The 27650-nt window shown below is 38.0% G+C and overlaps 1 protein-coding gene across 1 annotated transcript in view; it reads right to left on the bottom strand.

Annotated features, from left to right (window-relative positions):
• Window positions 1-16238, bottom strand: part of CDC42BPB (CDC42 binding protein kinase beta) — a 183430-nt gene extending 167192 nt beyond the window's left edge. The window contains exon 1 of the mRNA XM_001366950.5: window positions 15511-16238. Within this exon, the coding sequence (XP_001366987.1) occupies window positions 15511-15685 (175 nt within the window). The 5' untranslated portion in view covers window positions 15686-16238. The remainder of the gene's footprint in view (window positions 1-15510) is intronic.
• Between the last annotated feature and the right edge of the window lie 11412 nt (window positions 16239-27650).

Below are 27650 nucleotides of genomic sequence, written 5' to 3'. Positions count from 1 at the left end.
CAAAACCAAGCAATTTAAAAGATCTTTTAAATAAAAATATTAAACTCTTTCTTAAACAAAGTTGAAGGTTTTTTAATTATTGCCAGGGCAATATAGCATGTAAATCAGCTACTTGCCTTGGAAGTTTATTTCCACCAAATAAAAAAGAATGTTGATTTCATTGATTTTATTGCCAGCATTCCTTCTGGATAGTAAAAGTTTTGTGAGCTGGTAAACTTTTGTACTTATTGCAATGTTGGTATGACTAATGGCATTTACTACTCAGAAAACACACATGAATTATGAATCTAATAATGACAGAGTAAGACCTCATAAAAATACCAATAAAATGTTGCAAAATACTCTAGGAAAAAAAAAGACGCCAAGACCAGAGGTCAAGAGACCTGGATTTTAGTCCAGGTTCTGCCAATAAACAGCTATGTAATCTTAAATAAGTGATTTTGCCCCCTGGACTTGGGTTTCCTCAATGTAAAATAAATGTGGCTCAACTAGATTATCCCTAAATTCTCTTCTGGTTCTGATACTTTGTTTTGGTTGTCATTGCGACATTTCAGTTTCCAACTCTTCATGATCCCTTTTTGGAATGATTTGCAATTTTCTTCTCCGGCTCATTTTACAGATGAGGAAACTGAGGCAAACAGGATGAAGTGACTTGCCCAGGGTCACGCAGTTAACAAAGGTCTGAGACTGGATTTGAACTTATGAGGATGAGTCTTCCTGATTCCAACTAAAGCACTCTATCCACTGTACCACCCAGCTGAGTCCTTCCCCTCCTCCCCCCACCTTCTATGTTCTATAGCCTAGAAAACAATTCAAGGAGGTAATGAGATGGTACAGTCACTTGTCCCCAAGAAAAAACATTTTTAGAAATAAACTGAATAATTTTGTGATATTTAATCAAATAATAAATGTTACAGCTTATCACAATTACTGTATCATATACTTGTCCCTAAAAAAAATTGTTACTGGGAGGGAAGGAGACAAGAGAGGAAAAGGGAAGCACTAGACACTACAAAACAGATAATAATTTAAGCCAAGAGATAACAATCAATAATGATTTTAATATTCAAAACTATTTTTTAGGTAAAAATGGCTTTAAAAGTGCAATTAAAATATATCAAGGCTCAATGGTATTATCATGTAATAACAATAAATTAAAATTCATACACTGTAGCCTTTCTCTAGATTACTTTGACAATATTCTCAATTCAGTAAATCAACAATCATTTAGTAGGTCAGATATGTGCCAGGCATTGGTAAACACTAGGAGATGTAAAGATGAAAAATAATAATAATTAATAAGTTCACATTCCAACTAAGGAGACAATGCAGACAACCTCATGCATACAAGATATACACAGTGCAAATGGGAGGTATCTCTGAGGAATGGCACTAACAAGGGTGGAGGAATAGAAAAGGCTTTCTGCAGAAGATGAGATCTAAGTTGAGTCATGAAGGGAAGTCAAGAAGCAGAGGTGAAAAAAAGCATCCCAGTCATGGGGAATAGCTAGTGAAATGCAAATAATAAGAGAATTAGAATGAACAAGTAGGCCAGAGTCAAATACATGAGAGTAAAGTATAAGAAGATTAGAAAGGTAAAATGAGGCCAAACAGTGAAAAGACAGCCAATCAGAGAAATTTAAGCTTGACCCTGGGGGTAACTAGAGGTAACTAGAAATCATTAAAGTTTACTGAGTGATATGGTCATACCTACTATAGTCTAGGGTAGTGATAGTGAACCGATAGCAGGAAGAGACTTCCCTGTGGCCACTCAACCACCCTCCCTCCCCCAAGTTTATTACTAGAAAGGCAGAGGGACTCAGGTGGAGCTGTTCCCCTCCCCCTCTCCATTGCACCTAAGGACATTTTTTCATTCTCCCACTCCTCCACCCAGCAGTCCAATGGGAGTACTTCCTCCCTCCCCCATATGGGATAAGGGAGGGGTAGAGCACACCCAGCATGTGGTAGGGGGAGGGGCACAGCACATGGTTTCTTGGGGGAGGGGGGGCACAGCACTCAGTTTGGGGGGTGGGAGTGGAGCCTGGCACTCTATGTCTAAAAGGTTCACCATTGCTGGTCTAGGAAAGCCACACTCCTGCTGAGTGGACAATGGCATGGAATGAAGAAGATGGAAGAGATAGGAATTTTGTAGTATAGATATAAGGTGATAAGCACCTGAACCAGGGAACAGTTGAGTGAATGTAGATAAGAAACCATGAGATGAGAATATGAAAATTACAAAAACTGACAACAGACTGAATATGTGGGATGAGTACAAGTGAGGAGTCCAGGAGAGCATCAAGGTCAAAAACCTTGGTGTCTAAAAGATAGTATTGCCCTCAGTAGTGATGGAGACATGTGGAAGAGAGGAAAATAATTCTTATGAAGGCAAAAAATGAGTTCTGTTTTTGACATGCTATGCTTGAGATATTTATGTAACTTTCAGGTAAAGATGTCCAAGAAGAAAATAAGAGTTAAATGGCTGTGACTCAACAGAGAGCTAGAACTAGATACAAAGATCTGGAGATCATTTGCACAGAGATAATTGAATCCACGGTAGCTGAATAGATCATCAAGAGAGAGTCAAAAGAATAAGGGGCCCTGGATAGAATTTTAGAAAACACTCATAGATAATAACAATGAAGATACAGCAAAAGAGAGTATAAAGGAACAGGATGGATAGAGAACCAGGATAGAACAGTTTCATGAAAACCCAGAGAGCAGAATATATCCACGAAGAGATCATGATCAAATGCTGTACTGTTCAAGAAAGATAAGAACTGAGAAAAGGCTAATAGATTTAGCAATGAAGAGATCATTGGTAACTTTGGTGAGGGTAATTTCAGTTGGATAAGACTGTAAATCATATTGCTAAGAATTTAGAATCAAGTAAGAGGAAAAGAAACGATGAACTGAAGGTAAATAGCTTTTTCAAGGATAGCTGTGAAAGATAAAGAGATAAAGGATGATAGCTACTGGATATGGTTGGATTAAGTGAGATATTTTTAAAGGATGGCACAAACATAATAATGTTTGTAGGGAACAGAAAAGCAACTAGAGATGGAGAGAGCTGGGAAAATTCTGTCAATGAAAAGTTGGCTTTGATTTGAATATCAATTATCCCTCCATAAATCAAAAATTCCTAGACAAACATTAAACTAACTTCAGAAATAAATGTCTGCTGAAAGGAAGTTAGCACTAGTTAAATTCATTAATGAACTTTGATTGATCAGAGACTATTCACTCGAACAAATATTTTTTTAAGCAAAAACTGTTAGGAATACAAGGAAAGTTTTAAAAATCGTCTATGCCCGTAACAAGTTTATAGTTTCATTTGCGGGTATAAAAAATAACATTTTCTACATTTGGATAATCTATTTTTAAAACTGATAAACTGTCCATCTATCTTTTTTTAGTCTTTGAACTGGAAGAGAAAAGGAAATAATAAGTTCACTAAAACAACTGTGATCTAATTTAAATTTATATAGAACACCAATGATTAAAACTGCAAAAATATGGAAAATATATATGCATTCTATATTATGTGTTTATTGCAGAGGAAAAATTACCTAAGGAATCTAGGCTTATTTTAGGTTAAATATACAAATATGCATTTCTTGTTCTAACATGATTTCATTAGTATTAAATTCATAATTCACAAGTTTTCTATATCCTAGTAGACAGTCTTCATGGGTTATGGCTTTGCATAGATGCTTCCTTACATAAAGTAAGTGCTTAAAAAACACTTAATGAATTTAATTGGAGGGGAAAACCCCCACATCACCTAGTTGTCAATCTTCTTCCTACCACAGTAAAGCAAAAATATACCCTAAATATTCATGATAATTATATTAAAGATGGGTCACTTCCAATGGTTTTGAAATATAATTCTAATTCTCAAATAGGCATCTGAGAAGGTAAAAGGTAAGAAGGACCGTATAGATCATCTAGTACAACAGATAAGCTTCAAAATTCTTATTTCAATTTACGATGTATATGCCATATATTTTCGAATTAGTCATTTTGATATATCTACAAATATCAACACATTAACATATCTGACAATAATTGACATATTGACAAATTAGTCACCTTGATATACTTCCAATTCAATTTTAGAGTTTGTTTCCCAAGATCAATAGCTTCATAAGTATATTTCAATATAGTGAATCAACAAATACATTTTTTGGCTTTTTTATGAATATTCAAATTAATCACTGCTTTTAAATATATACCTTCTACATATCTCAAGTAGCAATATGATTAAGGACATTCAAATAAGAATGCCCTTTGTAACAACATATATTAAGACTAGTCTTTCTAAATATTGGTTGAAATTCATTCTGATTTAAAAACAGAAATTTATTTTCAACGAGTACTTTCATACTACAGGATGAAAATGCAATACGGTAGTAAATTAATAAGTGTTGGAATGCTTTTAAAAGTTAATTCAATCTTCCAAGGTCTATTGCTCTCTTCTTCTGCTAAGGGTATGTTTACCTTGGAATTTCATTTCTATTTGCTGGAAAAATCAATTGAAGATGTTTTATCATTCTGCTTCCAAGACTTCTGAAGGTATAATAGGATAGTGATGATCTGGAAGAGACCTCAGAGGTCAATCTAATCCTCTCATTTTACAGAGGAGCAAACAGGCCCAAGTAGGTTAAATGACTTGACAAAGGTCATACAAGTCATATAAGACAGTAGAAGTGGGAAGAGAAATTAGAGACTAGGTCTCCTGAATCCCAAGCCAATAATCCCTTCCACACTGCCATCTTAAATATTCCTTCTAAAACAGTAATTCATACTCCTCATTACATTTTCATCTTCTACTTTATAGGATTTAATTCTCATTAAACTTTATTGATTTTGGCTATGGTCATAAGAGTAAAGGCTGGAAGTAATCTTGGGAAATCATAATGCCTAGGTCTCTCATTTTATAAACAGAGAAACTGAGGCACAGAAAAATTATTATCATTCCCCAGATCAAATTCTAAAGTAATCCAAATTCTCTATAAATAATAACAATAGTTCACAGAAGAGTTTACTATTTTCATTGCAAATACTTGACATTTTATCCAAATTATGATCTAGGAATTTAATCACCATCTCTTTAGGAAGCTGTATTCCAAGTTCCAAAGAAGCAGCTTGCAATCAAACTTCTGGAACACAGCCCATTTATAAACTGAGTTTTGTTTTGTTTTGATTTTTACTTGAGCAGTGACAGCAGCATTTGAATAAGAGCACCTGAAGGAGATATTATACATTAAATTATGTAAAATCAGGTAGTTTATAGCTTAAAATAAAATACATTACTTTCTCCTTCCATCCTACATTTAAACAATCAAGCAATAAGCATTTATTAAGCAGTTAACATGTACCAGGCACTGAGGTGTTAGGGAAACAAAGAAAAAGTACACAGTCCCTACTAGGTTTCATGGTATAGGTAAATTCTATAAAAATTGAAAAGTGAGAACAAGGAGGTCAGTGCAATCCCCAAATAATAGAGGCTGGTGGAAGCAGCACTTCCTGGAGGATATGAGATTTTAAATGAATCATCAAGGATGAGTAGAATGTGTTTAAATAAATAAGACAAGAAAAGAAGGAATCAGAACATTAGTTAGAAGTCTTAAGAGATTTCATCTAATCAAGTACCATGAGGAAGAACAATAGCACAGAAAAAGAAATGGAAAAGAAATATGCCTGCCTGCCATATGAATAAGAAGATTGCTGGCATTTAAAAGGATTTGTGGTAAAGATGAAGATAAATTTGCCAAAGCAAAATGGGGTCCTGTTATGGACAGTTTTGAGAGCTGGGTTGTGGACTTTAGAATTTATATCATAGGTCAGTGTTTTTCAAATTACATGCCACAGTATCTGGGGAACATTTTTAATGGCAAATGAGAAAAAACAGCAAACTTAGCTGCTTTGCCATCTGTTGGGTCCATACAATTTGTGTTCAATCAATGTGTAATGGTAAATAATTGATCATGTGACTAAAAAGTTCAATTTGAGATCAACAAGGAGCCATCACTGAATGCTCCCAACATTGCACACAATTTATCAGTTTGTCTCAGGAGAGTGTAAAATAGTGCTCTTATTATTACAGTCTTGTGTTTTTTTACTAAGGTTTTTTTTGGTACCACTACCCATTATGAATATAGGCAAAATAGGTAAAATCCATAAATTTGAAGAAATTAGGGAAAAAGTCAATATCCAAGAGTCCAATAATAAAATTAACATCTAATAACAATCTGGGTAACAAATTCCATTAACAATCTCTAATATGGTTTTATTTCTAATGATCCAAATGCAATGGAACAAGCTGCCAATTTTTTAAAAAAGGCAAGAGAAAAAGAAAAGGACATTTTGCTAACAAAACACAATAAATTATAAAGTTATCAATATTTTCAATAAAACTGTGGACAGAAAAAACTAAATATTGGTTGGCTTATAGAAAAGGGTAAAAAATTGTTGACATACCACACTGTGAGCTAATTATCCAATACTATTTTTAACTATAAAATATTTATTGTTATCAATCACTTTGATCTCACTAATTTGCTTGTAAAAGATTTTAAAATTGAACTTTTTAAAATTCTGGGTTGCATCATATGATATAAATAACAACATGGAAGAACACTGGAATAGTTCCATCAAAGTTGTATTTAAGGGTTCTGCCATACTACTGAATGGAATAGGAAGCCCACTATTAAGTTTTTAATAAGGTTAATAATGTGATTAAGGAGGGACAGCTGGGTAGCTCAGTAGATTGAGAGCCAGGCCTAGAGACAGGAGGTCCTAGGTTCAAGTCTGGCCTCAGACACTTCCCAGCTGTGTGACCCTGGGCAAGTCACTTGACCCCCATTGCCTAGCCCTTACCACTCTTCTGCCTTGGAGCCAATACACAGTATTGACTCCAACAGGGAAGGTAAGGGTTTTAAAAAAAATGTGATTAAGGTATTGCTTATTTCAACACCTTAACAATTTGTGATTTTTTTTTTTGGTATGAGTATTTCCTCTAATAACAAGTTCACTATTCCTATTCAACTTTGGAGAGGTTTTCAAAAGTTTGAGAGCAAAAAAATTCTTCATTTTGAGCCTTTGAATTCAGCTGATTGTCTGACAAGAGATACATAGTTGATAACAGAGCAATACTCATAAGATCATAAATGTGGAATCTGGAAGGGATCTTAGAGACCATCAAGTCCAATCTTTCATTTTTCAGATGAGAAAACAGGTAGATTAAATTATTTATCCATGATTAAATAGCTTTAATATTGAAAGTAATATTTGAACTTGAGTCTTCCTAAATTTTAAGGCCCATGCCCTAGTGCCATGCTGCCTACTCAAAAAGTCTTTTCAGCTTAAAACAATCATACTAAAACTTCTATTCTGCTGGCAAAACCTTCAAGAACCCAGAGTCATCCATCTTAATGCCACAAAAAGACAACAAAGCAAAGCTTTAATAGAAGGATAAAAGCAACACTTGAAGAGGTATAGAGCAGTGTTGGCAAAGGTTTTCAAGTTTGCATGCCCAAACTGCAACTTCAAGCTACCTGTGAACACCTTGCATTACCCCAGAGATCAGAGGGAGGAAGTGCTTGCTTTGGGCAGCTGGACAGAGGGGGTGGGGCATGCAAAAAATGCCCTCAGGCGATGGGAAGAGGGGGGGCAAAACAGCCCAGTCAGCTGGGCACATGTGCCAATACTTCACCAATGCTGACCAATGACATTAAGACTAGAAGCAGGAAAAGCCAGACTTGAAGCTGTTTCTATCATGCCACAAGATGATAAGAACTTGAACTAGCATAATGGCAATGAGAATGGTGACAAAGGGGTGATGAAAAAGAAAAAGGATATTTCAAGGTATAAGTCAACAAAGGAAACTAGTCTTTCATAGGCAAAGTGTTGTTACTGAGAAATATTTTAGAGAGTCCTTTGCTGTCTGAAACCCCAAGGGACAAGACTAGATGACATCTTTAGGTCCTTTTTTTTTACTTTAAAATATAATTCTATGAGGCTAGGAGCCTACACTGATTTGTAAGTTTTTATCATTAGTCTATTTTCTACCATAAATAAGCTAAATGCAAAAGACAACATGGCTGAGATGAGATAATTCTATTATTTTTCTAGGCATTCCCAATTCATCCTCTGTTAATAAAATAAAGTTCATGCTTACAAAACTATCACTTCACAAAAAAAAATCAGAAAATTGATGACTATTATATTGTATGGCTCAAATTGTGAGATACAAAGCAATGTCAGTTTTCTTGTAGGAAACTGCAGAGAAGAACTACAACACAGGACTCCTAATTCCAAATGCAACACATTCCATTGCACCCAACTTCTTCCTTGGAAATGATCTTAGGTGGCTGAAAAAGTCCATGCACAGGAAATTTACTAAGCAACTTTTTTTTAATTTATGTAAAAAAAAGGAAGCAAAGGAAGGAAGGAAGGAAGGAAGAATGTTGTGAAGTTATAGAGAATAACCTTGGCTAACTTTTTTTTTGAAACCCTTACCTTCCCTCTTAGAATCAATAATATGTATGGGTTCCAAGGCAGAAGAGTAGTAGCACTGATAGCCAACCTTTTAGATACAGAGTGCCCAAACTGCACCCTCCCACAGCAGGTAAGCCACCTCTTTACCCCAGACAGGGGAGGGAAGAAGCACTCCCATTGGGCTGCTGGACAGAGGGGTGGGTGATGTGAAAAAATTCTCAGGCAGTAGGGACCAGAAAGGGAGCAGCCCCCTCCAGCAAACAAAATTCACCAACCCGGGACTAGGAGTTAAGAGACTTGATCAGGGTCACACAGCTAGGAAGTATCTAAGGCTACTTTTGAACCTAGAACACTTGTCTCTAGGCCTGGCTCTCAATCTAAGGAGCCAACTAACTGCCCCACCCACCCATCTTTCAACTGAAACTGTCCTCTTCAAAGACCAATTATCTCCTTACTGCCAAATGTAATACTCTTTTCTCAATCCTCATTTTTCTTGAATTTTGTAGCATTTGATAAGTTTCTTCCTAGGTACATTCCACTCTCTAAGTTTTCATGAAGCTGCTGTCTCCTGTCTCTTCTTATCTATCCTGCACCCTCATAGTCACTTTTGCTTTATCTTCATCTCAGCCACCTGTGAATATGCTTCAAGATTCTATGCTTAGGCCCCTTTGCCTTTTGACTGTTATCATCTCTATGATAGATTATTCCCTGTTCTGTACATCCAACCCAAGTCTCTCTGAAGAATTATAATCATGTCTCTTCAACTGACTCTTGGACATTTTGACTTGGATATAGGGTAACTATCTCATACTCAGCCTGACCAAAACAGAACTCAATGTCTTTTTCCCCTCTTCCAAACTTCCCTATCACTACTGATGGAACCATTATCCTCCCAGACAAACAGGACAGACACTTGTAACCTTGGTGCTATTCTAGACTCCTTACTTACTTACTCTAGACTCACCCCATATATATAAAATTTAGCCAAGTCTTGTTTCTATCTTTATAACATTATTTCATATGCATCCCCTTCCTTTTTTACATAGAGACACAATTCTAGTGCAGGCATTCATCTCTCAAGCTTGGACTGCTTAATTACCTTTTACTTTTTGGTTGATGTCCTTGACTAGAGTCTCTTCCCACTCCAATCCACCTTTTTATGCAGCTGCCAAAGTGATTTTTCTAATGCCCAACTCCTACCCTCCTCCAAACCAATAAATTCCAGTGGTTCTGTATTACTTGTAGGGTCAAGTACAAATTTCTGTTTGGTATTTAAAGCTCTTCATTAACCAACAGCCCCATTCTGTCTTTCTAGACTTCTTACTTACCCTAATTTCAGTTCCTCTAACAACATTCCATTTCCTCTTTTTTACTCACTATCTTTCAAGTGCAAAATGCTCTGTCCCCTTTACTTTCTACCTCTTAAGATTCCCAAATTTCCTTTAAGATTCACTTCAAATTCCACCTTCAAGAGGCCTTTATTGTTTCTTCAGCTATTTTCTTCCCCTTTCAGATTATCTTTATATATATATAGATAGATAGATAGATAGATATTGATATATATAATATATCAATATCTATATCAGATATATAATATATATCAATATATATCTATCTATATATATGTGTATATATATGTGTGTATATATATATCAATATATATCAATATATAGATATATCAATATATATATCAATATATATATATATATCAATATATATATCTTTTATGTATCTAAGTGTTTACATCTTGAAAAGTGGATAGAGGTTGACCTGGAGTCAGGAAGATCTGAGTTCAAATTCAGACTGAGACAATCAACCCATTTAACTCAATTTTCTCAACTCTAAAATGGAGATCACACTTATTCCATAAGGTGGTTGTGCAGATGAAATGAGATAATAACTATAAAGCTATAAAGCACTTAATACTGTGCCTGCTCACAGTATTAAGCACTTAATACTATACCTGCTCATAGGTATAGTAGATGTTTAATAAATGTTTATTTCCTTTCCCATTAAGATGCATGCTTTTTTTGAGATTAGTGACTGTTTTCTGCCTTTCTTTGTATCCCCCACACCAAGTGAATTGCTTGGTGCATCCTAAGTGCTTAATTAATGCTTACTGATTGGCATTGCCTCCACGTTGGGCAGAGGTGAATGTTCATGGATGCAGAATATTTTACACGAAACATTAGAACTGTTCAATACATTGATCAGTTTTGCCAATTTTTTTCCTTCTCTTACTCCTTTAAAAAAATGAAAGAATTTTTATTTTGCATCTGTTTTCTATGGTAAAGAAAATGATCTTTGGGCCTCAAAGAACAAAAATGAATATTAAGGAAGGAGGTTTTGAACTACATGGTCTCTGCCTCTCCAACTCTGAAATTCGGTGATATGAGACTTGTCTTTTTTAAATTATCAATTTTATAAAATAATTTTAAAGAAATTCAAAAAAATTTAAAGTCAATACTTTCAAAAAAGACAATTAAAACAGTCAGAAATGTCCTTTTCTTTTATGTTGTAAACTTTTTTGTCCACTTTAAAACTTCCTAAAAAGTAATTTCTCAGAAAATCTACGCTGAATCTGTTTATTAATTTCAAAGGAATTTTGATTCAATAACTTCCATCATTCTGACGTAAGCATTATTTCAAATCCCAATTTTCAATTATTGTGTTGCTCAGAGGGACAAGTGATATACTTTAAGGCTATTTTATTTGTGAGATGGAGATGAAATACTTGTACTATCTAACTCTTGAAGATTATAATGCAGTGGAATTGCACGTCAGCCACAGGAGGAGGATAAAAGGAGGAGAAGGAAAGAACATGAATCTTGTAACCATGGAAAAAATACTTTAAAATAATTAAATAAAATTTTCCAAATTAAAAAAAAAAGGTTATAATGAAGGAAGCATTTCATAAGCCGTAAAGCACTTTAAATGTGAATTATTACCACAATTAGAATGATTATAATTTTAACTATATTTCTTAGTTGATCCTAGACATTTTAGTTTGTTACCCTTTGCTAATAAAGTTTAGTTTTCTCCATAGAATATCTCTATGTGTCTAGGATAGGTTTCAAATACAAAAATACAGAATATGGTCCAAATTAACTAGCAACGCTAGTTCAAGACAAGTACATACAAAAATATTTGTACATAACACATAAGAAATCATAATGATGTGATAATACCAATTCTCCTTACTGCGGTCTAGCCAAAACTGTAACCAAATGAAATTTAAGAGAGTACTCTCCCTTTTCCTAAGTGAAAGTAATTACAGGGAAGCTAGTAATACCTAATATCTTCCAAATAAAACAAAATTCTATCTGAAAATGCCAATAACTAAATGAGTAAAAATAGATGGTTCAGTAATCTATTTGGAATTTAGATTGTACATTTATAAGAGAGGGGGCTACTATCTTTTTTCTTTTTTTTTTAACACCAATAATCTCATAGTAATACTATATGTCTACAAATCATAAAACACCATAATATCCATAAAATAAGTATTGTGGGTGACAAAGAGCGATGAATGGATGGATGCATGATGAGCAGAAGTATGCTACAATGTATTACCAGTCAGGTGTTCTAAACAAATGTCACAATGGATATCCTTCAAGGAAATGATGATCAAATCCCTATTGGTCATTTAAAAATGGTCATATCTCAGGTACTTCAAACTCACATATCCAAAAAGTAAATCATTACCCTTCTCTGAAACTTCACCCCCCCCCCCCTTCTGAACCTTCCTATTCCAGTTGGGATACTAGCATCTTTCCAGTCTCTCAGGCTCACAGCTTCAACCTCTTTTACGTTGCCTATCCAATTCATTCATTGTCAAGTCTCATCAACTACATCCTCCACAATATCTCTAAGCATCTATCCATTTCTCTCTACTCACACAGATCCACCCTATTTTAAGGTCTTCTTACTTCTTACTTAGTCTACTTCTGCAACAGCCTAATTATAATTAGTCTCCATGATTCAAGTCCGTCCTCTCTCCAATCCTCCAAGCTTCCAAAGTGATTATCCTAAACCAAAAATCTGATCATGGCATTCCACTATTTAATTAACTCCAATAAAACTCTATTACTTCTAGGATCAACTACAAACCCTTCTGTTTCACATATGAAACCTTTCACACATACTCTTCACCCTCCTTATTTTCATCTTCTGAATTCCTAGTTTTCTTCAAAGCTCAGCTCTCACACCACTTTCTCTGATGCACTTATATGTATACTTGTCCTCTCTCTGCCAATCTCTCCCACCCCTCAATAAAATGAAAGACTTTTAGGACAGGGACCGTTTTATTTTGTCTTTATAGTTCCAGCATCTAATAGTACCTAGAATCTGTAGTGCTTAGTCGATGTTTATATTTTGGAAATTAGATGAATAGCACAAGTACTGTAGTAGTGCCTACAAAATGTTAAAAGGATTAAAAAGAAAGTCTTCAGTGCACTGGGTGTATCCATTATGGAAGATTTATGAAATCATGGAAAAGAAGGTTTAGATATGGTTACAATAAACTCCTAGAGGAAGTAGTCATATCAATGAGGTCCTAAACCTATTGAGGAAATAGTCATACATAATTATGACTAGTTTTTAGTATTAAACAAAAGTGGTAACAAAGACTAAAATTCTACCTATATCCCTTTTCTATTCTGGAAGGGTATTAAGTTCTTTGGAATAAAGATACCACATAAATCCAAAAATTTTTACTATAATTTGTCTCTAACTTTATACAATGTTACACAATAGCATGAAGACCTCTATTATGATGCATAATTACACCACTGTAATTTTAAAACCAATTTCAATATCACACACTTTACAGCCTTGTTTTCCTATTCTTCAAGCCCTCTCATAACTTATAGTGACTTATTGCTACAACTGGACTACAGAATACAAGAATCCTAAATGAACCACAGCACAATTCACACCAATATAGAGGGGACCAAATCTTAAAAATAACTACCATTCAGCTATCAGTTTGCTCATTCTACTGAAATTAATATATATCAATTCTATATCATCCAAATGATGCTTTACTCTCATATTCTCTAACTTGTAATCTTGCCCTGGACTTTCAAAATTAAGTAGTTGATAAAGGAATGGAAACCACAGTATTTAGAAAATGAGTAAAATATAGAACCTCAAACCTATACATCCCTTTCAAAAGCAGATGTGACAATGGTTAATTATTCAATTGGACACTGTACTATTGACCCTGAAAAGGGAACATAAGGAAATGAAACCAATTTGTTAATACTGTATATAGCAAAAAATGGCGGTACCCACAGAACCAGCAACTGTAGTGCATCATTCTCTTGCTGATTTCATATAATGTGAACATAACACCATGAAGAAAATTTTTTCACAAAATTACTAAACATTTTTCAAAAAACAAAATGCTATAGGTTATCCCAAACCAGGAAAAAGGTATTTTTTACTGTACTATAAATAGAATGAGTCTCTGACCAAGAGTATATATACTACTACATAAAAAAATGTATTACTGAATACCAATGATTATAAACACTGGGCACAATCTAGTCTATTATATCTGAAATAAGAAAAAAAAGTATTGAAATTCCCATCTGTTATTGACCTGAAGAATCTGGAATTTAAAATAAGGAGCATTCTAGATCTGTAATTCCATGGTTTGGGATATTTTTCCTCTGCCTTCCTATTGTTTTGTATGGAAGAACACCAAAGTGCCTTAAAATGCCACAACAATAGGTAGTCTACAGGGACAGGAATGAACATTTGATTTCATTGGTATTGGGAACTCCCAGATAAAGACACCCCTCTGTTAATACAGGTTAGTACTTTGCAACTTAAAATCTCTGAGACTTGCTTAAAGAACTTAGAGGTGACTTCTGCAGGGACAATCAAGGGGAAGTTTTGTTATCAGAAGCCAGATTCAAATTCAGGTCTTCCTAGCTTATAGGTTAGTAGAATGACCACTATATGACATGCTGCCTTTTAAATAAAAAAAATTTAATTAAAATCTTTACCTAATGTGCAAAGATCTATTTATTAAACTATTTTACAAGAATTTAGTTTTTTAAAATTCTCTGTTCAGACTTTTCTCCTAATAGAGCCCTTAGAGATATTTTACTCAAGCATCATTTTGAGGACTGAATAAAATAGGATGAGACTTTAAGTCACCAGGTAAGGGAGAAGTGTATTATCTCACAGAGTGGATTTCAGGCTTCCCTCAAAGCCAAAAATATAAATGTTAAAACCATCACAAACGTTACAATTTCATTGAAAATGGCTAATTGGTAGTTATTAGTGAGCATAAAAATGCAAGACACTCCTGGTGCTATTAGAAAGATGTCCTAGATTTAAAGCAGTGGTCATAGAGGTGTCCCCAGCCTCTAAGTGTGAAGGATGCTATGCCCCAAGTTATAGGAGATGGGGGGAGGGGGGAGGAATAAGTGGATAATATACTAGAACTGCTGAAACTAAGTCTACCTACTGCCTTCTCCCTTCCACACATTCCTCCCCCTCACTTAGCACATTGTCCGGCAAATAGCAGTCACTTAATGTTTGTTACACATCATCGAATGCAGCTTATAACTCCTCTTATGGGCAATGCACTAGAGGCCAAGGGTTAAGTTCGGCCGCCAAAGGGGTGGGGGTGGTGAGAAGCGGATATCCCACTGAGTTCTACAGGATATGATATCCATTGGGCTGATCTAGGAAGCAGTCTAATGCTATTAGGGGAGTCAGTGATATGGCAGGAGATGCACCCTTGATAAAGGAAGAAGGAAAAAGAGTGAAGGTGAAAGAGGTTGGGAGTGGATGGAGAGTGATGGATAAAGAAATGGGGGAGAGTGGGTCAGGAGAAGAGGCGGGTGGGAGAAAAAGGAAAGAAGGAAGGAGATAAGGGGAGTTTGAAGGGAAAAGGAGGGGCAGAAAAGGGAGGATCACAGGAGGAAGAGGATGGCAAGAGGTCAGGCAGAGGAAGGCGAGGCTCGGGGCGGGAGAGCCGCCAGCACTTACCCCACTCGAGGAACTCGGCCACATACTTGTCCCTCCGCAGGGCCGACTGGCTACACTCAGTGTAAAGGCAGATGAGCACGTCCAGCAGGGCCTCCACGCTCAGCGAGCTCTCGTTGCGCCACGGCCCGTCCAGGAGCAGTTGCTCCAGCTTCTTCAGCCGCACCTTGGCCGACATGATGCCCGCACGCCCTTGCTCGCTCAGGACACCGTGCGCGGGGCAGCCTCGGCTCCGCAGCCTTCCAGCTCCGGCCCGGCGGAGGCCGCCACTATCCACGGCCCACAGTTAGGGCGAGACCCCCGGCGATTGAAGGACGGGCCAGCGAGGAGTCCAGGAGGAGGCGACGGAGCGGGGGCGGCGGCTGCTCTAGGCTAAGCCGACATCTTCTGGGGTTCCTTTCGAGAGGCGAAGGATGTGGGGCCCTGGGCCCCTTGGGGCCATGGGCCGGTGCCCCTCACACAGGCCGCCCCCTCCCCACCTCAGCCGCGACGCGCGGCTTCTCTCACACACGCACACACACAACCAACCCCGCGCCCGCAGCGCGCGCAGCCGCCGTCTCTCCCACGCACGCGCACCCCGCCCGGCCTCCGGACTCTGGAGGTAGTGGGTTCCGTTGATTTGGTGGATTCGTCCCCGTCCGTCCGTCCGCCCGCCCGCCAGTCGCCTCAGCACCCAGAGCTACCCGCCTCCTTCCCTTCCCCGCCCCACCCCCCTCCACTCCGAGCCGGGTGCGCGAGCCTGGCCAGATCGCAGCGCAAGCTCCCTGCTAGCCAGCCAGCTAACCAATCCAGGGGCCGGCCGACGCCCCCCGCTCTTCCCCGCCCCGCCCTGCCCCTCCCGTCCCCTCCGCGGCGCTGACCTCACCGCGCAATTCCTCCCCCCTTGGTTTTCCTTCCTTCACTCCTGTCCCTTTTCGCCTTTGCGCACCCAGGACAGGGTCTTTGCCGCTTGCCGTAGGCTGGGAGAAAGGGAAGGGAAGGGAGGGGGGAAGGGAAAGGAAGGAGGGTGGGCGAGGCTCCCTGGACTTTCCTGTCCGGAGTTGGGCTTTTCCCCCCCTTCTCTGCCGCCCGCCCCCCCCCCCCCCCGCCAAATCCGCACCCCTCCCATCTTTCTCCGCCCTACGCGCCTGCTGTGGGCTCCCGGGCGTGGTGGTTATGGAAGCGAACTAGGGCGTGAACGGGAATCTTTGGGGGAAGGGAGAGAGGCAGGGTCCGTGATTGTGCTGACCGCGCGTGGGAGCCGAGGAAATGTGTCTTTCGGGAAGAGGGCGGCGACCGCGGCTCCTCCGAGCTTCAGCTCGCCTCGAAGCTTGGAAAGGCCCCGGCCACTCCGCAGTTCCTCTGCCGTCTTTGGATGATGGGTGCGAATGAGCCCCCGGGCGGGTTCCGGGCAGGTTCCGGGCAGAGGGACCTCGAGCAGGGCGGGGCGGGGTGGAGGAGGGGAAATCCACGGCTTCTCTGGGGAAGATTACATTTATAGAGAAATTGGGGCAGCGTACAAGGTAACAGGAGATTTATTCGGGGTTGGGGAGCGCCGGCTTTTCCCCCGCCCCCGACGAGGCGCATCCTAGGTCTGAAGCTCGGTGACTGCCCGCATCGGTCTCACATATCTGAGAATCAGGATTCCAGCTGGAGGAAAAGGCCTGGCAGTGCCGCCGGCTCCTGATAAGTGGGTACATTCCTTGGCTGGGTGAGGCCAGGGTCACCTGCGGCTGGCGGCTCCCTGGAAACGTCCTCTGGGTCAACCAACGAAGCCCTGAATACTTATGGACTTTTCCTGGGTATAGGAGAGTCCTTTAATGCCTGAAAACAGGTTAGAAAATCAGACCCACAATTCTCTTAGTAATACTTAAGACAGAATCATTATTCCGCCGTGGGGATGTATCTGTGTTTAGCATTATTTATAATATTTATACTATATACATACAAAATATAGTGTATATGTGGGTGTATATATCTGTATATTATGTTTATATATACTGTACACACAGAATCATTGTTCCACCACGGGGATATATATGTAATATGTATATTACAAGTATAGTGGGTTGCATGTGTGTATGTGTCGCCATGCATATGTACATACGCACTTGTACATACATATATACCTGATGGAGAAACAGTGATTCCGTGTGTATTGCAACTATAGTATTCCATTTATGTTGCAACTATAACAGACACACATACACATAATCCCTGTATTGGAACAATGAATTCTATCTATACATACACACACATGTCTTCATATAGAGAGAAATATACAATTTGTTTTATATCATTTATTTTTCACCCAGCCATTCAAATCAATTCAACATTTCATTTAGCACCTTACAGTGTAGGGAGCACTGAGCTTGAGAACTAGAAATTTTGCATGTGACTAAAGTCCCATCATTACAGTTCAATAGGAACAATGTAAGAAATATGTAAAATTAATCTATGGTAAGTGCATGAAACTGGGATAATGTTCTCAGAGTTCCAATAGGTCTTTATTGAAGTGATTTTGAAATATCAAAAAAAAGTTAAGATATTTGTCTATTGATTCTGGGGAGAAATGAGTTAAGTATGGTGGTAGGAGCCAATTGGTACATTGGATTCTAATAAGATGAAATTCAATTAGAATAAATGTGCTTGGGTTCCAAAAACAAGTTTCACAAGAAACTTAGGAGAGGCATGGTTAGCTAAGCAATATGAAAAGGATCTGGGAGTTTTAGTGGACAGCACATTCAGTAGGAGTCAGCAATGTGATGCAGCCACAAAGAAAGCTAGTGTTCTTGGGCTGCATTGAAAGGTATATAACTTCCAAGAATAAGGAAGTAATCCCTCCACAGGGATTGTGGCCAGAACACATCTGAATATTGTTTTTTTAAGGACATTAATAAACAAATTATGAAAGACCTTGAATTCTTGTGATATAAGAATTGTTTGAAGGAACTGAAGATATTTAGGGGTATGAAGAATATGTTAGCTGTCAAGTATTTGAAAGACAGACATGTGGAAGAGGGGGTTAGATGAATTTCTTTGGTCTCAAAGGAAAAGAACCAGGAAGTGTAGGTAGAAGCTACTGAAAAAAGAAATTTAAGCTATATATTAGAAGAATTACTAATAATTAGAGCTGTCCAGAAATGCATTAGGTTTTCTCTGGAGGTCTTAAAGCAGAGGTTGGTTTACCCACTTTTATGATAAGTTTTCATGGGAGTTCCTTCCAGTATGTATTAGGCTCAGTGGCCAGTGAGATTCTAGTGACTGTAGTACCAACAAGAGTTCTACAGAAAGGAATTAAAGTTTACCATCATATTACATGCAATCTTAATGATCATTGCACACTGTTCAATTAAAAATTCTTTTGAGACCTAACCCGAGACTGTCTATTCATCCCTAACACCTGGCACAGTACTTGGTATATCATAGCATTTAAATGTATGTTGAAAGTCCTAGAGATACCACCTACACAAAAATAATAGCATTTTATAGAGCCTTGCCAAGTGCTTTGCATATATTATCTCTTATCCTCACAACTACCCTGCAGGGTAGGTACTATTGTTCTCCCCATTTTACTGAAGAGGAAACAAAGGTTAACTGATTTGCCCTGAGTCACTGGGCTAGTATGTGTCTGAGAAGTTCTAAACTTGGGTCTATCTGACTCCAGGTCCAATACTCTATCAATTACACCACCTAACCTTACATCTACCTACCCCCCCTTGCCTGTTCCCACTGAACATTGATATAAACCTTTATTACCACCTATAGTATAGGTCCTATACAGACTATTTCAGGAACTCCTAAATAGATCTCTTCTTCCCCTCTCCAATCCATCAATCATACAAATAGATTTATCATGTCACTCATCTGTGCAAAACATGGCTTCTTGCTACCAAATAAAGTTTAAGATCTTTCATTCAAAGTCCTCTAAAATTTGTCACCACCCTACTTTTCCAACCTTAATTCAGTATTTTTCTCCACACAAATACTATTTGTTGCTCTCTAGAAAACAAGCACTAACCCACCTTTGTGGGGAGATTTTTGTTCTGTTCATTGCTGGTGTTTGAAATGTGTACCTCCTTTATGTTGAATTACTACCTTTCCTTTAAAAAGTAACTCAGTTGTTACCCTGAAAGCCATAGCTGGAACTAGGACTGTGACCAGAACTTTTTCCCTAAGGACCCACAGTATTTGAGCAATTGCTATCCCCTAGAAGTATGAAAACAACTAACACCTAGTTAGCAAGAAAAATAAAAGTTACCTACTAGTTGGTGCTTCTCCCATATTGGCTTCATCCCAGTTGATGACTTTATTTCTCCTCCCCCATAGTAACTTTCCTAGCAGCCACCTCTTAGCACTTTGGGTAGCTACTACTACCCTACCTCTTACCTAGAGTATGTTTTGTACCACATGCCCTGGGTACCAGAATTGATTGTTGCTTTCCATGGCCACACCCTCTCTCCTAAATAAGTGATAATAAGCTTTGTTTTAATATCTCTAAATTATCCTGCATTATTATGTACTATAATTGCATGAATTATGTCAATCCCATAGTAGGCAGAAAACTCCTAGGGAACAGAGGTCATTTGTATTTCTCCCAATGCTAAATATAAGCTCTATGGTAGATGTGTGTCCAATTTATTTTTTAAGTACTAAAGTTTGAGTCAGGGTAATATAATGAAAAATTGACTAGACACCTCTGACGCTAGCTGTGTGACCCTGGGAAAATAACCGTTTGCATCAGTTTCCTCATCTGTGAAATGACCTGGAGAATAAAATAACAAACCACTCCAGTATCTTTGCCAAAAAAAAAAAAATCAAACACAAATGGGGTCTTAAAGAATCAGATATGAAAACTACTAAACAACAGACTAGACCAAGAGTGATTAGATTATCTTTGACCTCATTGAATAAGTCACTTTTTCACTATCTCTAAAAGGGGGATAATCCTTATCTTGCCCAATTACTGGGACTCTTTCAATTATGATAAATGTGAAAACATTTGTAAATTGTCGAATATAATATAAATGGAAACAAAAATTTTAAAAAGAAACCAGTATAAGCCTTTCCTGTTCTCCCCCTATTAGCCCTCCTGTTATCTCTGCATTCTTCCTAAGATTGAGAGAGTCATGTACCCCACCTTGTACATTGTAAGTAAAATTCAGTTCATGTGAAGAAAGTATTCAGGGGCTCCTGTATGAGAGTTGGAACATTTATAGCTTAAAAAAAAAATGTAATAGGGGGCAGAGTCAAGATGACGGCTTAGCAAGCAGCAAAAGTTCAGACTTCAGAAAACCCTTCCTTACCGATTACAAACTGAATGCTCCTAGGGCACTGAAATTCAAACTGAACAACAGGGCAGAGGCGGGGAACCCTCCTTCTGGACTAAAATCAAAAGGTACGCCCCCCAAAAGCCAGAATCCGAGAATACTAGGATCTAAGAGGAAGGCAGAGGGAAGGTCCCAGGACCCTTACCCCCCACCCCCAACCCAGAGGGCTGAGCCCCCAGCAGCAGTGGGAACCTCTGAGCAGGCAATGGTGCTGATTTGAAGGGTCTACCTTGTGAGCAGCGGGCGCCGGGCTCAGAGCATCCAGCATGGACAGCGAGGAGGAAGCCAGGGAGAGACCGGGGCCATGGCTGGGTCCCTCCATCTTGCTCCAGTCTCACTGTTGCCTCGGGGCACATCCAGACCAATCCAGTTGAACATAATCACATCAGGACTCCTCAAGGCTCAGGGAGGCGGGCAAAGGCACTGGGGAACCTTGCGGACAGCAGAGAAGCAGCTGGAGAGAACTGGAGATAGCCTGGGCGGCCCAGCCTTCCAGAAGTCTTCGGCCTCAGAGCATATGCAGCCCAACCCAGTTGAACTTAATCCGATCAAAAGCCTCCAGAGGAGAGGGAAGCTAACATTCTTCCCCTAGAGACTGTACCAAGAGATCTGACAAAGCTCCAAGAGGGGAGACTGGCAGCCCCAAAACCAAAAAAAATGAGAGGAGCAAGAGCACAGACAAATACGGGGAGCAAAGAAGGGGTAAACTCAAGCAAACAACAGAAAAAGAAGAAAGAAATTGCAATAGACAGCTTCTGCACAGGTAATGAGCAAAGAGCAAACAAAACAGAGGGGGAGGGATCAGCAAAGGAAAAATCAGAAATCCCAGCGAATTGGATACATACTTTGGAGGAACTCAAAAAGCAATTCAAAACACAATTAAGAGAGGCTGAAGACAATTGGGAAAAGAACTTAAAAACTAAGATAAGTCATCTGGAAACAGAGGCACTTGAACTAAAACAAGAAAATAGTGTCTTGAAAGCCAAAATCAACCAGCTGGAAAATGAGGCAAAGGAGATGAAAAATGAGGCAAAGCAGATGAAAGATGAGGTGAAGAAGATGAAAGATGACCTCCAAAGAAAATCAGACCAAAAGGAAAAGGATGACCAAAAAACTAAGGATGAAATCCAGTCTTTAAGAACCAGAATACAACAACTAGAATCAAGTGACATCACAAGGCAGTAGGACACTATAAAACAAAACCAAAAGAATGAAAAAAATCAAGGAAAATATGAAGCATCTAAAAATTTAGAAAATCGTTCAAGGAGAGACAATTTAAGAAAAAGCCTGGACATTATATTACAGGAAATAATTAAAGAAAACTGCCCCGATAGCCTAGAACAAGAGGGAAAAGTGGAGATTGATAGAATCCACAAATCACCTCCTGTACTTAATCCCCAACTGACAACACCCAGGAATGTTATAGCCAAATTCAAGAACTATCAGACCAAAGAAAAGATATTACAAGCTGCCAAGAAGAAGTCATTCAGATACCAAGGAACCACAGTGAGGATAACTCAGGATCTGGCTGCATCCACACTGAAAAAAAGAAAGGCATGGAATATGATATTCCGGAAATTGGTCTACAACCAAGAATCAACTACCCAGCAAAACTGACTATATTCTTACAGGGGAAAGTATGGTCATTCAACAAAATAGAAGAATTTCAAGAATTCGTAAAGAAAAGACCAGACCTGAACAGAAAATTTGATGTCCAAGCACAGAACTCAAGAGAATCATCAAAAGGTAATTAAAAAAGAGGGGGGAAAGAAAAACAAAACAAAACAAAATTTTAGGAGACTCAATAAGTTAAAATTTTATGGGTCCCTATAAGAAAAGAGGTCATTGGTAACTCTTAAAAACTGTTGTTATTATCTGGGCAGCAAAAAGAAGTACACTTAGAGGGAACAGTGACAAACTGTATAGGATGAAAGGACAAGACATAAATAGGTATATAGATATATGCATGCAAAAATACATACACATGAGTATGCATATATATATTTATATATATATACACACATATATATAACTAGAGCTTAAAAATGGGTTAATATTAAAAGAAATGGGGAAAAAAAACAAATGGGGGTAAATTTATATGTCATAAAGAAGCTCATGGTGGGAGGGGGGAGAACATCAATACACTGGAAGGGTAAAGAGGTCGGAGACAGGAAATACTCAACTTTTATGTGCTTTGAAATTGACTCAAAGAGGGGGAAACAATCCATCCATTGGGGGCAGAGAACAGATTTGCACCCTACAGGGGAGTAGAAGGGTAACAAACGGTCTGGTGGGGAGGGAAGTAGTACAAGAGAGGGAGGGAGTGGGGGGTTAATTTTAGAAAGACTAAAGGGGGAAATAAAGGGGGGAACAAGTAGGGAGGGGGGTAGAAAGGGAAGTAAAATAAGGGTGGGAATTAGGGGGACTATTTAAAAGCAAACATTGGTGTAGAAGTAAATAGTGAAAGAAGAAAAGGCAGGAACAGGAGCAGAAATCAAAATGCTGGGAAATACACAGCTAGTAATCATAACTCTGAATGTGAATGGAATGAACTCACCCATAAAACGCAAGTGAATAGCAGAGTGGATTAGAATCCAAAACCCTACCATATGCTGTCTACAAGAAACAAACATGAGGAAGGTAGATACACATAGGGTGAAAGTAAGAGGGTGGAGCCAAATCTATTGGGCATCAACTGACAAAAAGAAGGCAAGAGTCACAATCATGATATCCAACAAAGCCAAAGTAAAAATAAATCTAGTTAAAAGAGATAGGGAAGGTAATTACATCCTGATAAAAGGCAGTACCGACAGTGAGGAAATATCTGTACTCAACATGTATGCACCAAATGGCATAGCATCCAGATTTCTAAAGGAGAAACTAGAGGAACTCAAGGACGAAATAGATAGAAAAACTATATTAGTGGGAGACCTGAACCTTCCTCTATCCAAACTAGCTAAATCAAACTAAAAATTAAATAAGAAAGAGGTAAGAGAAGTGAATGAAATCTTAGAAAAATTAGAGTTAGTAGACGTGGAGAAAAATAAATAGGGACAAAAAGGAATATACCTTCTTTTCTGCAGCACATGGTACATTCACAAAAATTGACCATGTATTAGGGCAATAAAAAAAAAAGTGCAAAAGAGCAGAAATAATAAATGCAACTTTCTCAGATCACAATGCAATGAAAATAATAGTAAGGGAACATGGAGAGGTAAATCAAAAATTAATTGAAAATTAAACAATATGATTCTCCAAAACCAGTTAGTTGAAGAACAAATAGAAACAATAACTTCATTGAAGAAAATGACAATGATGAAACATGCTTTCAAAACTTATGGGATGCAGCCAAAGCAGTACTGGGGGCTAATATCCTTGAGTTCATATATTAACAAATTAAGAAGGGCAGAGGTCAATGAATTGGGTATACAAATTAAAAAATTAGAAAGGGAACAAATTAAAAATCCTCAGATGAAGACTAAATTAGAGATCCTAAAAATCAAAGGAGAAATTAATAAAATTGAAAGTCAAAGAACTATTGATTTAATACATAAGACTAGAAGCTGGTACTTTGAAAAAACAAATAAAATAGACAAAGTACTAGTCAGTCTAATTTTAAAAAGGAAAGAAATAAACCAAATTGACAGTATCCAAGATGAAAAAGGAGACCTCACGTCTAATGAAGAGAAAATTAAGGCAATCAAAAACTACTATGCCCAATTATATGGCAACAAATATGGCAATCTAGGTGATATGGATGAATACTTACAAAAATATAAATTGCCTAGACTAAAAGAGGAAGAAATAAATTACCTTAACAACCCCATATCAGAAAAAGAAATTGAACAAACCATCAAAGAACTCCCTAAGAAAAAATCCCCAGGTCCAGATGGATTCACAAATGAATTCTATCAAACATTCAAAGAACAACTAATCCCAATATTAAACAAACCATTTGACAGAATAAGCCAAGAAGGAGTTCTATCAAATTCATTTTACGACACAAACATGGTACTGATCCTAAAGCTAGGCAGGTCAAAAACAGAGAAAGAAAACTATAGACCAATCTCCATAATGAATATAGATGCAAAAATCTTAAATAGGATACTAGCAAAAAGACTCAAGCAAGTCATCACAAGGGTCATCCACTATGACCAGGCAGGATTCATACCAGGAATGCAAGGATGGTTCAATTTTAGAAAGACCATCCACATAATTGACCATATTAACAAGCAAACTGACAAAAATCACATGATTATCTCAATAGATGCAGAAAAAGCCTTTGACAAAATACAACACCCATTCCTATTGAAAACACTAGAAAGCATAGGAATACAAGGGCCTTTCCTAAAAATAATAAACAGTATATATCTAAAACCATCAGCAAACATCATCTACAATGGGAGATAAACTAGAAGCCTTCCCAATAAGATCAGGAGTAAAACAAGGATGCCCATTATCACCTCTATTATCTAGCATTGTACTAGAAACACTAGCAGTAGCAATTAGAGAAGAAAAAGAAATTGAAGGTATTAAAATTGGCAATGAGGAGACCAAGCTATCACTCTTTGCAGATGATATGATGGTTTACTTAAGGAATCCTAGAGAATCAACCAAAAAGTTATCCGAAATAATCAACAACTTCCAGCAAAGTTGCAGAATACAAAATAAACCCACATAAGTCATCAGCATTTCTATATATTTCCAACACATCTAAACAGCAAGAATTAGAAAGAGAAATTCCATTTAAAATCACCCTAAACAATATAAAATACTTAGGAATCTATCTCCTGAGACAAACACAGGAACTATATGAACACAACTACAAAACATTTTCCACACAGTTAAAACTAGATCTAAACAATTGGAAAAACATTGCTAATGGGTGGGATGAGCTAACATAATAAAAATGACAATCCTCCCCAAATTAATTTGCTTATTTAGTGCCATACCCATTGAACTACCAAAAAACTTCTTTACTGAATTAGGAAAAACCATAACTAAGTTCATTTGGAAGAAAAAAAGATCAAGGATATCCAGGGAAATCATGAAAAAAAAATGCAAAGGAAGGAGGACTTGCCGTCCCAGATCTCAAACTATACTATAAAGCAGTGGTTATCAAAACAATTTGGTACTGGCTAAGAGACAGAAAGGAGGATCAGTGGAATAGACTTGGCATAAATTATCTCAGCAAGACAGTTTATGACAAACCCAAAGACTGCAGCTTTTGGGACAAAAAAATCCATTATTTGATAAAAACTGCTAGGAAAATTGGAAGACAGTGTGGGAGAGATTAGGTTTGGATCAACACCTCACACCCTACACCAAGATAAATTCAGAATGGGTGAATGACTTGAACATAAAGAAGGAAACTATAAGTAAATTAGGTGAACACAGAATAGTATACATGTCAGACCTTTGGGAAGGGAAAGACTTTAAAACCAAGCAAGACTTAGAAAGAATCACAAAATGTAAAATCAATAATTTTGACTACACCAAATTAAAAAGATTTTGTACAAACAAAACCAATGTAACTAAAATCAGAAGGGAAGCAACAAATTGGGAAGCAATCTTCATAAAAGCCTCTGACAAAGGTTTAATTACTCAAATTTACAAAGAGCTAAATCAATTGTACAAAGAAATCAAGCCATTCTCCAATTGATAAATGGGCAAGGGACATGAACAGGCAGTTCTCAGCCAAAGAAATCAAAACTATTAATAAGCACATGAAAAAGTGTTCTACATCTCTTATAATCAGAGAGATGCAAATCAAAACAACTCTGAGGTATCACCTCACACCTAGCAGATTGGCTAACATGATAGCTATGGAAATTAACGAATGCTGGAGGGGATGTGGCAAAGTAGGGACATTAATTCATTGCTGGTAGAGTTGTGAATTGATCCAACCATTCTGGAGGACAATTTGGAACTATGCCCAAAAGGCGATAAAAGAATGTCTGCCCTTTGATTCAGCCATAACACGGCTAGGTTTGTACCCCAAAGAAATAATAAGGAAAAAGACTTGTACAAGAATATTCATAGCTGCGCTCTTTGTGGTGGCCAAAAATTGGAAAATGAGGGGATGCCCTTCAATTGGGGAATGGATGAACAAATTGTGGTATATGTTGGTGATGGAATACAATTGTGGAGGAATTCCATGGAGACTGGAACAACCTCCAGGAAGTGATGCAGAGAGAAAGGAGCAGAAACAGGAAATCATTGTACACAGAGACTGATACATTGTGGTACAGTCGAAAGTAATGGACTTCTCCATTAGTGTCAATGTAGTGTCCCTGAACAATCTGCAGGGATCTAAAAAACCACAAGCAGAGGATAAACTGTGGGAGTAAAAACACCGATGAAAAGCAACTGCTTGACCTCAGTGGTGGAGGGGATATGACTGAGGAGAGACTCTAAATGAACACTCTAATGCAAATACCAACAACATGGAAATGGGTTCTAATCAAGAACACATGTGATACCCAGTGTCGGCTATGGGAGAAGTGGGGGAGGGGCGAGAAAAGAAAATGATCTTTGTTTCCAATGAATAATGTTTGGAAATGACCAAATAAAATAATGTTTAAAAAAATGTAATTGGAGCAGTTAGGTAGGACAGTAGATAGGGCACCAGCCCTGGTGTCAGAAGGACCTGGGTTCAAATTTGACCTCAGACACTTCCAAACTATGTGATCCAGAGGAAGTCACTTAATCCCAGTTGCGTAGCCCTTAAAAGGTAGGGATTTTTTAAAAATAAAAATTATCCAACTAAGTAGGAGCAGCATGATCCCTAGGCTGGCAGTCTATGCCACTTAAAAGACTATTCTCATGTGAAAA

The sequence above is a fragment of the Monodelphis domestica genome, chromosome 1 (genome assembly GCF_027887165.1).
Source record: "Monodelphis domestica isolate mMonDom1 chromosome 1, mMonDom1.pri, whole genome shotgun sequence".
Classification (NCBI taxonomy): domain Eukaryota; kingdom Metazoa; phylum Chordata; class Mammalia; order Didelphimorphia; family Didelphidae; genus Monodelphis; species Monodelphis domestica.
The sequence above is the reverse complement of the archived record's forward strand: the minus strand, read 5'-3'. Positions and strand labels throughout refer to the sequence as shown.